Source organism: Terrapene carolina, unplaced genomic scaffold, assembly GCF_002925995.2.
Source record: "Terrapene carolina triunguis isolate 2854851 unplaced genomic scaffold, T_m_triunguis-2.0 Scaffold84, whole genome shotgun sequence".
Classification (NCBI taxonomy): Eukaryota; Metazoa; Chordata; order Testudines; family Emydidae; genus Terrapene; species Terrapene triunguis.
In genome coordinates this window covers 43,371,963-43,386,075 of record NW_020664435.1, presented here as the reverse complement: position 1 = coordinate 43,386,075, position 14,113 = coordinate 43,371,963, and the positions used below count along the sequence as shown (strand labels likewise).

The following is a 14,113-nucleotide window of genomic DNA, read 5'->3' as shown; positions in this document are numbered from 1 at the left end:
ATAAGCTTTCGTGGGTAAAAACCTCACTTCTTCAGATGCATAGATGCATGTCTCTATGCATCTGAAGAAGTGAGGTTTTTACCCACGAAAGCTTATGCCCAAATAAATCTGTTAGTCTTTAAGGTGCCACCAGACTCCTTGTTGTTTTTGTAGTGCTTGACCATCTGTCCCTCCTATGTCATGTAGGCTGGTTAACAATACCACCTGGCCCACTGTGTCAAAAGTTACAGAGAGTTCCAGCAGCATGAGCCTGGAGATCTTACCTGTGTCTGTGGCCATAAGAAGGTTGTCTTTTAGTGCCACTAGAGCTGTCTCTGTGTTGTGCCCTGGTCTGAGCCCTTGGAAGGCATCCAGCATGTTAGCTGATGTCATGTGTTGGAGCTTAGTGGTTACTATTTTGTTCATGAATGGAAAGTTAGAGATGGGACAATAGTTGGAGAGGTCTTCAGAGTCAAATGATGGCTTCTTGAGGATTGGGCGAACTTTGTGCTTTTGAAAGAGTGTGATTGGTATGCTTCCCTGGAGGAGGCTTTGACTATTTCCATTAGTAGTGGGCATTGTTGTTCTCTGCTGGCTTTCACTAGCAAAGGAAGGGCTTTTTTTAAATGTTAACACTTAATAATGTTAAAGTTATGAGCATCAAAATTACTAAATATGACAACCATTGATTTATTTAGGCACATTATACATTGTATGCTTGATCAAGCCCTGTGGGAGAAATGTTTTTTTGACATTATCCACTGTTGTTAGTGCTGCGTTTTCAGCTATTTTGTTACATATTGAGAGCCAGATCCTGAGATCCTTCTTTAGAGAGAGATTTTGCCTGGCCATTTTGTGGCTCCACAGTAAATTCTGCGAAATCTGTGAAAAGTTTGCATATAGAGGACCTTGAACTACTGAAAGTCTCGAGGCACAGATGGTGCACAGTCAATAGGGGATCTGATCTTACTTTGCACCAAAAGTATTGTAGGCTTTGTCCTTCGTTACCATGCTACTTTGGGAGCTGTTGGATGAAAGCTTTATTCACATGTGTAATTGCATTTGCAGCAGGTAGCCATAATCCTTTGTGAGATATTGATCAGGTACTGCTTTCAGAAGCTTTCATTGATTCCAGTGAAAAATAGAAGGAAATTAGATTGTGGTTTATCAATAATTTTAAAAAACTAGGTGTGGCACAAATTCCCACTACTACTGGGGTGTTGACCATGATTATTTTGACCTTCGTATTTTGGATCTCCATGTTCTAGCTGAAGTTTTATCTATTTTAAGGGATAGTTCTTATAATTTTACATGTGGAAGATTAATGTTAAATAGCAGGCAATAATGTTGCACTGAGGTCTGAGTATCACTGACTTAGACGCTATGGCAATAGGCACATTTAATATAGTACATAGATAGGTAACTGTAGGTTCCTACCATGCAGCATGCTTGTCGCAGCTTATTATAGTGCATTTTTTATTCTGATTTTTTCTCTTTTACTGTTTATTCACATAGGCATTTTGGGAGGCTGGGCGTGAGCACCAGAAGCTCCCTAGAAGTAGGAGGGGCCACCAGTGCCTGGACCATGGCCCCGCTCTGCCCCGAGGCTCCGCCCGTGCCCCATCCTCCCTGTGCCCCAAGACCCTGCTCCCACTTGGGCTCTTCCCCCAACACCCCACTCCGCCTCTTCCTGCCCCTGCTCTGCCTCTTCCCCTGAGGCCCCACCCTTGCTCCCCCTCTTCCTTCAAGGCCCCCCCCACCCACTGCTCACTCCCTCCATCACCTCCTCTGAGGCACCCACCACATATTCCTCTCCACCCCCTCCCCTGAGCCTCCCGCCACTCACTCCTTTCCACTCGCTCCTGTCTTAAGGGTGAGCAATGGCAGGTGCGGGGGAGGGGGTGGAGGGAGCGAGCAGTGAGTGGGGAGCCTTGGAGAAAGAAGGGGAGCAAGGGCAGGGCCTCGGGGGGAAGAGGCACAGCACGGGCAGGGCTACAGGGGAAGAGGCCAAGTGCGAGTGGGGCCGTGGTCTGGGTTCTGGTGGCCTCCCCACTTCTCAGGAGCATCCAGCGCTCCAAAGGCAGTGGGCCAGTGTGCTTCCAAAGGGAGGTGCACCACATCTGGCATTTCTTACCCTGTTTGGGGAAGCTAAGCCTCCTGAAGCCTCTTATACCCACCACCTGTGTTTATATAGTTTTCATATAGCGCTTCTGAGTATCTGTGGTGGTTTATTACAATAGATGCCATGGGTACAAAAGAAAAGTGCTTACCTACAATTCTTGTTCTCTGATGATATAAATTGCAACTAATTTATATCTGATAATCTAAACCTAGATTATCAATATCCTACTCAAATTAGTCAACTGTGCATTACTTTACATGTGTCCACATCAAATTTCATCTATCAGGTGCTGTGCATTCATCTAGCTTGGTTAGATCCCTTTGAATTTCCTCACTGTCATCTCTAGTCTTGAATTACCTAAATAATTTTGTGTAATCAGCAAATGTTGCCATCTCACTGTTCACCCCCTCTTCCAGATCATTAATAAATGATTTAAACTTCACTGGTCCTACTACATAACCTTGGGTCATGTTGAAAATTAACCATCTATTCCTACTCTTCGTTTCTCTCAAATAGCCAGTTTCTAATCTCTGATTATACTTCATCTTTCACTATATGACCGCTTAGCTTTTTAACAGCCTTTTATTACAGAGTTTGTCAAAGAATTTTTGAAAGTCCAAATACATTCTGTCATGTTCTTTTATTCAGTTTCATAGACCAGCTCAAAGAATTCAAGTAGGTCAGAGAGGTACAATTTTTCTTTACAGAAGCTGTGCTGGTTTGTTCCTTTCATATCCAGTTCATCTAGTTCTTTTATAATTATCTTCTTAATTGTCATTTCAATCAATTTACCTGATACTAAAGTAAGGGCTTGCTGATGTAAAATTCCCAAAACCTCCCCATTAACTTCTTTAAAGATCAGTATAATATCTGCTCCCTTCCCATTCTCTGGTATAAAAGCTGATTTTAGTAAAAGATTGCACATTTTTGTTGACAGCTCACCCACTTCATTCTTAAATTCCTTCAGAACTCCTTGATTAATACCACACTGGATTCCCGCTTGAACTCAGGGTTTTGGATCCATGCGCAGGGACCATGTTACCATGGATCCCAATGTAATTAATTAAATTCGGGATCCATGCACGGTCCTACGCTATAAGCGAAATCGCGCTATACAGACGCGCGTTCAAGCGAGGGTCCGCTGTATTTAATTTTAATTCTTAACATTTTTTTCTATACAGAAGAGATAATCCACTGTCAAACTTGTCAGTTTGCTATTGTTCAGGATATATGTGCTTGGGACTAATATTATTTAATAGAATTTGTATTGCCTCCTGGTACTGTGAGTCCTTGTTTCAATGTGAGTTGTCATTTTAGTGTGAGTCATGTTACTTTCCCATCTGTTGCAGTATTCTTTGATATTGTTACTATATTTTTAGTTTATTCCTGAAAAGCAATGTAATGGATTAGATCAAATGCTTGGACAAAGTAGATCACATTGCACTGGAGGGAGGCAGAGCTTTAGTGGTTAAGGCAGGATTCTGGATATTGGCATGGCTGAATTCTATTCCTGACCCTACCACTGAGTTGCTTTAGGATATTGGGCAAATTATTTCTCCACTCTGTGCCTCAGTTTCTCTATCCATAAAATGAAGAAACCAACCTCACTGGGAGAGTGTTAGGCTTACTTGGTGATTGTTTCTAATGGATGAAAAGCACTGAATGCATACAGAGTAGTACTATCTTGTTAAAATAAAAAAATACTGTCCGGAAGGAATGTTGTTAATAACTATATATTTTTAAGTCTTAAGGAAAACGGTAGTTGAGACTTACCTGAACACACTGATGAAACGTGCATTTTAGTAGCAGTATTATCTCTGTCTAACAATGTGTTTATTTGTGGGGTGAAAATCATTTTGAAACTGGTTCACGAAATGCAGTGCCTGAGATTTCAGACTGCACTTTCACTCTGAAGGAGAGCTTCACCTCTGCAGCATTGCTAGTCTGCTTTGGCTTGGGGAGCCTGTAGAGCTCAGAGTTCAAAACCAGAGTCCCAACTCAGTTGTATAGCTCACTCTCCTTTCTAAATAACGTAAAGTATCAACCTCTTCTGCTGCATTGCCTATAATGAGTCTTGTTGCTTCAAACTGCCAATGTCCAATTCCCAAAGTAAGGAATGTAATAGAATTATGAGTCACTGCGTAGTCATACAAGTTCTATTTAACCTACTGCATAGGCAGTTAGATCTTCAAGAAATACTAGCTATTAACTGGATTTGTTGTGCTTTTTATAAATTGTGCATATTACCAGAGAAGTATGTTTATTGTCCTAGGCCCTAATTCTGCAAAGGAAACCATCAAAAGTGAATGCAGTTCTACCTTAAGGGTGATCCCCATGGATCTCTTTGCAGGATCAGGGCCCTAGTCTCTCTCTGATGTGAATTCTTAGGTGCTGACCTGCTGCCTACAAGGTATACATTTGCAAGCAAACAAAAGCATTCTATAGTATCAATGCTTTTGTTTACAAAGGACAGAAGAAAATGGCATTATGTGGAGAAGAGTTAAATTTTAATCTGAAATAAGGAACATAGTGAGGGACAAGTTGAGAGATGATTTGAGGGTTCAGGATTTTATCAATGGTATTTTGTCTGTTTTTTCCCCCTCGAACAATATGCCATAGGACTATTTCAAAGCATATTTTGTAAGGTTACATATTTTTTTTTTTTTTATAAATATTTTTTATTCTTTAAACATTTTCTATGGCTTGAAACAAGTGTTATTCACACTAAAACTACTGGGACATCTACTAGAACAGCAGTTCTCAACCAGGAGTCCGGTGCCCCGTGGGGGGGCTGCGAGTAGGTTTCAGGGGGCATGAGATTTGCTGGAGCCCAGGGCGGAAAGTTCAAGCCCCACCATGTGGGGCAGAAGCCCGAGGCCCCGAGCCCCACCACCCGGCGCTGAAGCCAAAGCCTGAGCAACTTAGCTTTGTGGGGCCCCCTGTGGTATGGAGCCCAGGACAATTGCCCTGCTCACTAGCCCCTAACGCAAGCCCTGGCTTTTAATCTACTGGATATGCAGAAAAAGAGTTGTCGTGGCACGGTTGGGCCATGAAGATTTTATAGGATGTTGGGTAGGGCCTCAGAAAGAAAAAGGTTGAGAACTCCTGTACTAGAACATCTCCCCTTTCAAAATGATTGGAACAAATGAGCCTTAGTTGTGTGAGCAAAAACCATAGACCCTTCATGCTAAGGCTAATAGTGCGTCTAGTACTGCTGATTGATTTAATATAAAGGAATAGTCAGGTACTGACCCTGGGAAAATACACTGCTCCTGTGTCATGTAAAGATTTATACTGGGAGTTTAACAGGTTTAAGAAACAGATTTAATCGGTAGATATTCTTTTGGTCATTAATTGAAAGAAAACATACTGAACCAGAAGGCCATGCTTTAATTACAGAGGAAAATTAGGACTTGTCTGAGTGATATCAGCCAGGAATTTGAGAATTAAAGTCTGTTTGCTTATAAGAATTTTTCTTGATCCCAAGATGCAGGATAAACTCCTTTGTAGTCTATCATTTGTGTGATCTAATAATTCAGCAGTCTCATTTTCAGAGTCCATTGGACTGCCCCTTATTAGATATAAACAGCCTGAAACCTGTCAGAGAAGAAATGTGGCTCTCATGGATGCTTCCAACAGGTTTTGGAAAAAAGCCGTTTTTATGATTATGATGCTTCCATTTGCTGAGTTGTTTGAAGCTGTTCAGGACAGAGTGCTGATTCCTGAGCCCACTTATGCCCTATTTTAATGTGGCATGTTTAGAATTTTAACTATCTTAGGCTTCTTATCCTCCCCTTTGCCTTTATTCAACTTCTTGGTTCATAGCAACATGACAACAGTGGAAAGCAAAAGATGGTTTTATTTACCCACAGTAAGAACAGAACAACTGTATAAAGCACAGGAAAGACATACAAGAATCACAAACCAAAAGTGTAGGTTGAAATAATTGCTACATAAAGCTTTGAAAGCTTCTCTGGTCAGCATCTTGATGTGTGAACCTCAAGAAAAATTCAGAAACTAATGTCTAAGTATAATTTTATTCTCATTAATATTATTCAGCCCTTTTGTCATTAAGCTATATCATGATTTATTATAATAATAAATATTATAACCCTTAATAATACATTGACAATGGCAATTTGTGTCCTTACTTGTGCAGTCAGCAGAGGCACCTGAACTGGATCCCCCTCACTATAAAAGGGAGGAGAGCAGTTGGGAGGGCGTTCTCTGAGAAGGCTCCAGGACTCTAGAACTTGCTCCCCCTGCCTCCTCCCTTGCTCTGAAATAGTCAAAATTTGGCAACCTCCTGGGCACACAGCACCACACAGCAAAAGAAACCTGTTTCACTGGGCTTTTAGAGAAGGCTGAGGGTGTGCATCCCTCAATGTTAAAGGGTTGGAAAGAGTCTGGATGGAATGATTATTTCAATACTGCTGGAATTTCATTGTATTTCATAATTATTGAAGGTGTAAAGGCACCTAAGACCTTGGAGTAGACATCTTTTTTATAGTTTTAAATCTAAATAAATAATTCCCCCCCCCCCAAATATATTAGCCTATAAAGGATCATTTATGCAGAATCACCCCCTCACTTGACTCCAAAAATCTAGATTTCAATATGCTAACCACTAATGAAAAGTGAATTAGTGATCCGCACTGAGAAATCTTCTTTGCATCATAGTATTTAATACCACCCTTTTCTCTCTGTTTGTAGCCTGGTTGCTTACAAATTGGTCAAGTACACACTTCACATTAAGTTAATTTTTCTAACATATTTCAAACCCCCATTAAAAATAAAAAACATCTAAATATTTGTTTAGTAATAAAAAATACTTACAAAAGAAGAACAATGGTACTATGGCATTACTATATGTAAAAATATGGCTAATTAATTCTTTTCCTGTTATGCCACTGTTTTTTTGTTTTGTTTTAATTGTGTACTAACCTTTTAAGTGACCTTTCAATTAAAATATTCAAGAAATATGGGTTGCTTTTATATGGTATGTATTCAACTTTTTATAACCAAATTCAACTGGATTTTCCTTTGATTGCAGCTATCAATCCTAGATATGTACTTAGGAATTGGATGGCAGAATCAGCAGTACAAAAAGCTAAAATGAATGACTTTTCAGAGGTAAAACTGTCTACTTACGTACTAATTACATTTATGGAGCTAATGAAATGAGTGTTGTGTTCATAACACTTTTGACCAGTACTGCCCTCCAATAGTGGTAGTAATAAACAGTTAGAGGAGTAATTCCCTGAGTGAGTTCAACGCTTAGTATGTTTTGCCCCAGGGAATCTGCAAAACAATTTTGTGTGGAATGGCTTCTGAATTTTAATTGTTTCTAGGTTCATCTCCTGCAGGAAGTTTTACAACATCCCTTTCAGAGGCAAGCAGCAGCAGAGAAAGCTGGCTATTCACTACGCCCACCTTCTTGGGCCAAAGACCTTAAAGTCAGCTGTTCATCCTGATGAAGAGCAGCTGAAGCAAGAGAAAATGTGTGGGGTCAGAGCTCAACCCTTCAAACTGGTGTGGGGGAACTAGGCAACACTACCTGCTTTCTCACTGTAGGCGTGGTTCTTTCCGATCTGCTGTGTGAAATTTTGACCAGGTTTGTCAAGCGAAATGGAGCTCTGCGTGGTTCTATCAGTAGGTCATTTGCTGGCATTTCTAGCTCTGACCCACATACCTATTTATGCATTAATTTGTGTCCTAGAGAAAATAGAGTTCAGTCAGGCTGTCACATTAACCTCCCCAAATCCATCCTCTTAGTGCTGTGTCTTGATTAGTTGCTTCTAGATAAGTTTAAAATTTGCCTGACATAGTTTTAATCATGGAATATTTTAATTAATGTCCCCACTAGGTGTGACACACTGTTCAAATATAATTATATTCTGTTCTGAATAAGGTATTTGGAGATTTGAAGCAGGAAGCAAATCCAGATCTTAGCTGGACAGGATTAGTATTGCAAAATGGTTCCTTACTAAGCTTTATGCAGGTGACCTCATTGCTTCCCATTAAACTGCCAAATAGTTTTTTAAGGAAATTAAATTAAATGGTGAGCAAATTTATCTATGGAATGAATTGTCCAAGACTAAAGTGGGATGTTCTTTGTATACCCAGATATCTATGGGCTTAGCTCACCCCACTTCCAATTTTTAGCATTTGACAGCATTAAGATTTATTTTGTACTGGTGTAATTCCTCAGGGAATGTCTACTAGCTGGACATGGACTCTTCCTGAAGATAACTCAGTATATAAATTTAAATTAGATCAAGATGCCTTTCATACACACTTTCCAGCTGTGCAGTGGAAGTCTAGCAAAAAAACGCTGGAAAAAATGGAGATATTGCTGAAAGTGTGTCACTTAACAATCCAATGGATAAATATGTAGAGATGCTAGTCTTCCCATCCTTAGAGATTGAGATTGCCTTCCATTATGAGCCTTTAATTTCATAATTATAATGTTATGGAAGGGTAGTATTTTTCTAGAATGTTTAAGGTAAATTAAATTATTTGGAAGATCTGAGGGTTCAAGAATGAGGTGATCTTGTTACCCTAAAATTTTAGACCCCAGTTATGTTAGCCTACGATAGCGCTTATAATTTAACTAAAGGGTAACAAGGTTGTGGTTGCCCTAAAAGAATTGCCAGGATGTTACCAGGGGGCTTGTCTCAAATCCAGAGGGCTCCCCAGAGAAAGCTAGTCTTACTAACCCCTAAAAGGACACACATACAGCCTTCCGCTCAAGGATGGACACACAGCAGTAATTCTTTGAAAACAAAAGAATTGTCTATTTAAAGAAATAATTGGTTATTTCAATGTGTTTAATGAAGCAAGAGAGAATACATAGACTGTAGTAAAATGCAACAGAATTACATTTAAAAGCGACGCAATAAAATGAAAGACACAGACTATATAGGATAACTATCACATACAGGAAATACAGTAGTTTCAATATAACATGCGCATAGAGATTCCCATATACACAAAGGCTTTTAGCTTTAGTGATACAGTTTAACCCTGTACTTAATACCATGTGGTATACGTGACCTCTGTACACATATGAAAAACCATTACCGTATTCACAGATTAAAAATAAACATTTACTTGACATCAACATTAACTCTTAACATTAAACATTTAACATGCTGTAAGCGCTGGCCAAGCGGTTACAAGACGGGTAAGGGAGATCTCAGTCAAGATGCAGGCATCCAGCTTTATTTACAAACAAATCTTTACACTCTTAAATAATAGGTTGGAAAGAAGATCAGACTTGAACTTTTTATTCAAAATTTCCCTCTGACCCATCTAATTGGTCCTTCTGCTCTGTCTGGTTTCCAGAAGTATGGGCTCCACAGCTGTGCTGTTGCTCAGTCGGGCTGCAGATGCAATGGCGGTTGCTGCTCTTCTGTTGCTGTTGGCAAAGTAGCTGCTAGCAGGCAGTTGCTCGTTGTCACGGCAACCTTAGAATTCTACTGCTGCTGCTGTTTTTCCATGTAGTTGCTTTTCAGGTAGCTGCTTTTCAGGCTGTTTAGTTCTTCTTTTCAGGCAGCTTCCGTTCTTATGCAAAGCTTCAAACCCACTACCTTCAGCCTGTTAGCTGAAAGCCTCCTACAATCTCAGCCTGCTGTCAAACCCACTACATACTCAGCCTGCTGGCTGTCGGCCTTGTATACTAGTTGCTCTCTCAAGTTCAGATCCTCTCAGCCAATCAGCTTCTAGCTTTTCAGCTCCTCCCCACGACATCATACTTATTTTTAGGTAGGAAAGCTCCTCCCCGATGCCATCTTAGATTCTAGACCTTTCTAAGCTCCTTTCTCTAACGCCATCTTGTTTGCTGGAACTTTCCCCTACCTAAATTTGAACTATGTCATCACCATCCCTGCCATTTTGATCAGCCATGTTGGATTTTCTAAATTTAAACTGTCATTAATTTCTACTTAATTAGAGCCTTAATCTTAAAACTAATTACTCTTTTATGCAAACCAAAGTGTTCTGATACTGTCGCCACCTTAATTATATCAATTGGAAGAAGTGAATTCTACAGCGTTTTTAAGCCCCTTCCAAGGGTTTTCTGTAAGCCTCTATTAAGGTGCTGCAAAGTACTTTAGAACATTCAAAGCAGAATCTCTCACTACAGTCTCACTTCCTGAACTATTATTTAACAGTGGGGTTTGGATTTTGGATAGATAGCACTAAAAACTCCAATTTTCTTTAACGTCTTTTGATTCTGAAAAAAGAGGCAATTTAGCAGTATGATGACCATTCTAGAAATATATCCATTGTATTTTCCCCCTACATTAGCTATCTCCCAGTGGTCAGAAAAGAAGATTTTTTACATCTATTCACTGGTGACTACCATCAGGATGGTTGGTTATTCAAGACAATTTCCCAAGATATGCAGGGTTTATAACAGTGGTGGGCAACCTGCGGCCCATCAGGGTAATCTGATAGCGAGCTGTGAGACATTTTGCTGACGTTGACCGTCCGCAGGCACCACCCCCCGCAGCTCCCAGTGGCTGTGGTTCTGTGTTCCCGGCCAATGGGAGCTGTGGGAAGAGGCAGCCAGCATGTCCCTGCAGAACCTTCGTCTGTAGGTGCCGCTTCCCACAGCTCCCATTGGCCGGGTTTATAAGGTAAAAGTGTTATGATGTGAGACATAATATAAACATGTAGCCATAAATCTCTTAAGTCCAGATGAAAAATTAGACATCTTACACGATAAGAGCTCAGGGTAGGAAGAATGGGGAACTACAAGAGTAACAGTTACATTATGTACAAAACCAAAGCCAATAGTTTCTCCATTCAAGCAGCAAATTATGCATTAAGTAGATTTAATGTATTTAAGAAATCCATAGGCCAAAGCTGTGAACTTCTTTAAACATTTTCCAAAATATCTTTCCTCAAGTGTCCTTCATCAAAATGTCTCTGTCTTATAAACAAGGTGCAGTAATTGCTGGTGGTGGCAGATCTGTGAAAGATGGGAGTAATGCTAGGTCATTTTGGTGGCCTTAACTGTACCTTTCCATATGTTCTAATAATTGTGAACCTAAAAATTATCTCTGCATTTCCAGGACTTGTGATGTGTGTGCTGTTTGTTTTTTAAGAAGACTATATTGTTAAAGATCTCTTATTTTAAGTAATTGATAGATATTCACAACATTTTTGCCTGGGAATTTAGAACCAACATAAGTGCCAGTAAATTTGTAGTGGCAGGAATAACAAAAATAACAGAACTGTTTCCGTATATGTCATAAGAATATAAAAATGGCAAACCTGGATCAGACCAGTGGTCCATCTAGCCCTGTATCCTGTCTTCCGACAGTGGCCAGTGCCAGATGCTTCAGAGGGAATGAACAGAACAGGGCAATTATCAAATGATCCATCCCCTGTCATCCACTCTCAGCTTCTGGGAGACAGGGGCTAGGGACACCCAGAGCATAGGGTTGTGTTCTGACCATCTTGACTAATAGCCATTGATAGACCTATCCTCCACAAATTTATCTAATTCGTTTTTTAACACAGTTATATTTTTGGCTTTCACAACATCCCCTGGCAGTGAGTTCCACAGGTTGACTGTGCATTCTGTGGAGAAGTACTTCCTTATGTTAATTTTAAAGCTGCTGTCTATTAATGTCATTAGGTGACTGCTAGTTCTTGTGTTATGTGAAGTGGTAAATAACACTTCTCTATTCACTTTCTCCACACCATTCATGATTTTATAGACCTCTATTATATCGCCCCTTAGTCATCTCTTTTCTAAACTGAATAGTCCCATTCCTTTTAATCTCACCTCATATGGAAGCTGTTCCATACCCTTCATCATTACTGTTGCCCTTCTGTCTTTTTTTTCCAGTTCTAATGTGTCTTTTTTTTAAGATCAAGCAACCAGAACTGCATACAGTATTCAAGGTGTGGCCATACCATGGATTTATATAGCGGCAATATGATATTCTCTTATGATCTATCCCTTTCCTAATGGTTCCCAACATTGTTAGCTTTTTTGACTGCCACTGCACATCAAGCAGATGTTTTCAGAGAACTATCGATGATGACTCTAGGATCTCTTTCTTGCTTGGTAACAACTAATTTAGACCCCTTCATTTAATGTGCATTACTTTGCATTTATCAATATGAATTTCATCTGCCATTTTGTTGCCCAGTCACCCAATTTTGTGAGATCCCTTTGTAATTCTTCACAGCTAGCTTAGGTCTTAACTATCTAGAATAATTTTGTATCACCTGCAAATTTTGCCACCTGACTGTGTTATCCCACTATTTGTACTCAAGGCACCCTCAATCCTGGCTTGCCCATAACCATAAATTGATTGTTAATTTACTCCACCCAAATGGGTAAATAAGGGGTGGCTCGCCCTAGAGGAATTGCCAGGGTTTTACTAGGGGGTTTGTCCCTAAGCCACAGAGGACTTCCCAGAGCAGACTAATTCTGCTAACTCGTGGGAGGATACGGATAAAGCCCTCCACTCAAAGGATTGACATTTATTTAAAAGAAATAATCAGTTACAATACATTCAATGAAGCAAGAAAGATGAAAAACTATAATCTATAAGACATCATAGAATACAATTATTTTTCATTTAGAAATCGTGTACCGAAGCAGTGCAAGAGAATAAAATGCACAGAATACACAGACTATATGTGGTTACAATGTAATACTTAACATTACATATTACGAAATCATTTATTATTTAACACTAACATCCTGTGAGTGCTGGCCAAATGATCACAGAATGGGTGGGGGTGGATCGCACTCAGACACAGGCATCTAGCTTTATTTACAGGCATACTCAGTCATTCCTTACAAGTTAACAGAAAATCACTCCTCCTATAATCCCTCTGACTTGTCTAAGATCCTTCTGCTCTGCCTAATAATAGTGGTAATCAGGCTGCCGTTGTTGCTACCGCTTGCTCCTGTTGTTACCCTAAGATTTTAGACGCCAATTATGTTACCTACAAGTTTGGCGTTGGGCTCTATTAAATAACACTTAGCCCATCAATAATTTAACAAAAGGGTAACCAGGTTATGGCCCACCCAAAAGGAATTGCCAGTCAGGCCCACCAACAGCACTTCCAGGCCCTAGTGCAGAACAGTCAATGGGCCCCCTAGAAAGGGATGGCTAACGTTTAGACTACTGTTTATCCTATTGATAACACATTAGAACCCACTATACGTAAGTTGTGGCATTGCTTGATGTAGTTAACTTTTCCCCCCCAGTTACAGCACCAGTATTAAACAAATTGTGAGCCTAATTATAAGACATAGAATTTGTTATTTTGAATTATATATTTAAATTAAATAAATACATTATGGAGTGAAATTGGAGAGAGTCCAGTGGAGGGCAATGAAAATGATTAGGGGGCTGGGGTACATGACTTATGAGGAGAGGCTGTGGGAACTGGGTTTATTTAATCTGCAGAAGAGAAGAGTGAGGGGGGATTTGATAACAGCCTTCAACTACCTGAAATGGGGTTACAAAGAGGATGAAGCTAGGCAGTTCTCAGTGGTGGCAGAGGACACAACAAGGAGCCAGGGTCTCAAGTTGCAGTGGGGGAGGTCTAGGTTGGATATTAGGAAAAATTATTTCACTAGGAGGGTAGTGAAGCACTGGAATGGGTTACCTAGGGAGGTGGTGGAATCTCTATCCTTAGAGGTTTTTAAAGCCTGGTTTGACAAAGCCCTGGCTTGGATGATTTAGTTGGTGTTGGTTCTGCTTTGAGCAGGGGGTTGGACTAGATGACTTCCTGAAGTCTCTTCCAACCCTGATCTTCTATGATTCTATGAAATTAAATAATATATAAAACATTTAAAGGAGCAGAAAGTAAGAAAGCACCTAAAGTATCAAGTAGGCTAATTACACATGAATCATAATTAGGTGTTTAATCTACAGAAAAGGAAAAAAACTGATATACAAGATGTAACTGAATATGAACAACAAAGTTAAAATATACAATAATAAAACAAGTATTTTAAAAGATTTTAAAAAA

At 39.9% G+C, this 14,113-nt stretch overlaps 1 protein-coding gene across 1 annotated transcript in view; it reads left to right on the top strand.

The window, feature by feature from the left end:
• Positions 1–10,565, top strand: part of LOC112112681 (protein adenylyltransferase SelO-like) — a 54,238-nt gene extending 43,673 nt beyond the window's left edge. Inside the window, 2 exon segments of the mRNA XM_024208685.3 lie at positions 7,155–7,234; positions 7,453–10,565. Of these exon segments, the coding sequence (XP_024064453.2) occupies positions 7,155–7,234; positions 7,453–7,575 (203 nt within the window). The 3' untranslated portion in view covers positions 7,576–10,565.
• The last annotated feature ends 3,548 nt before the right edge of the window (positions 10,566–14,113 follow it).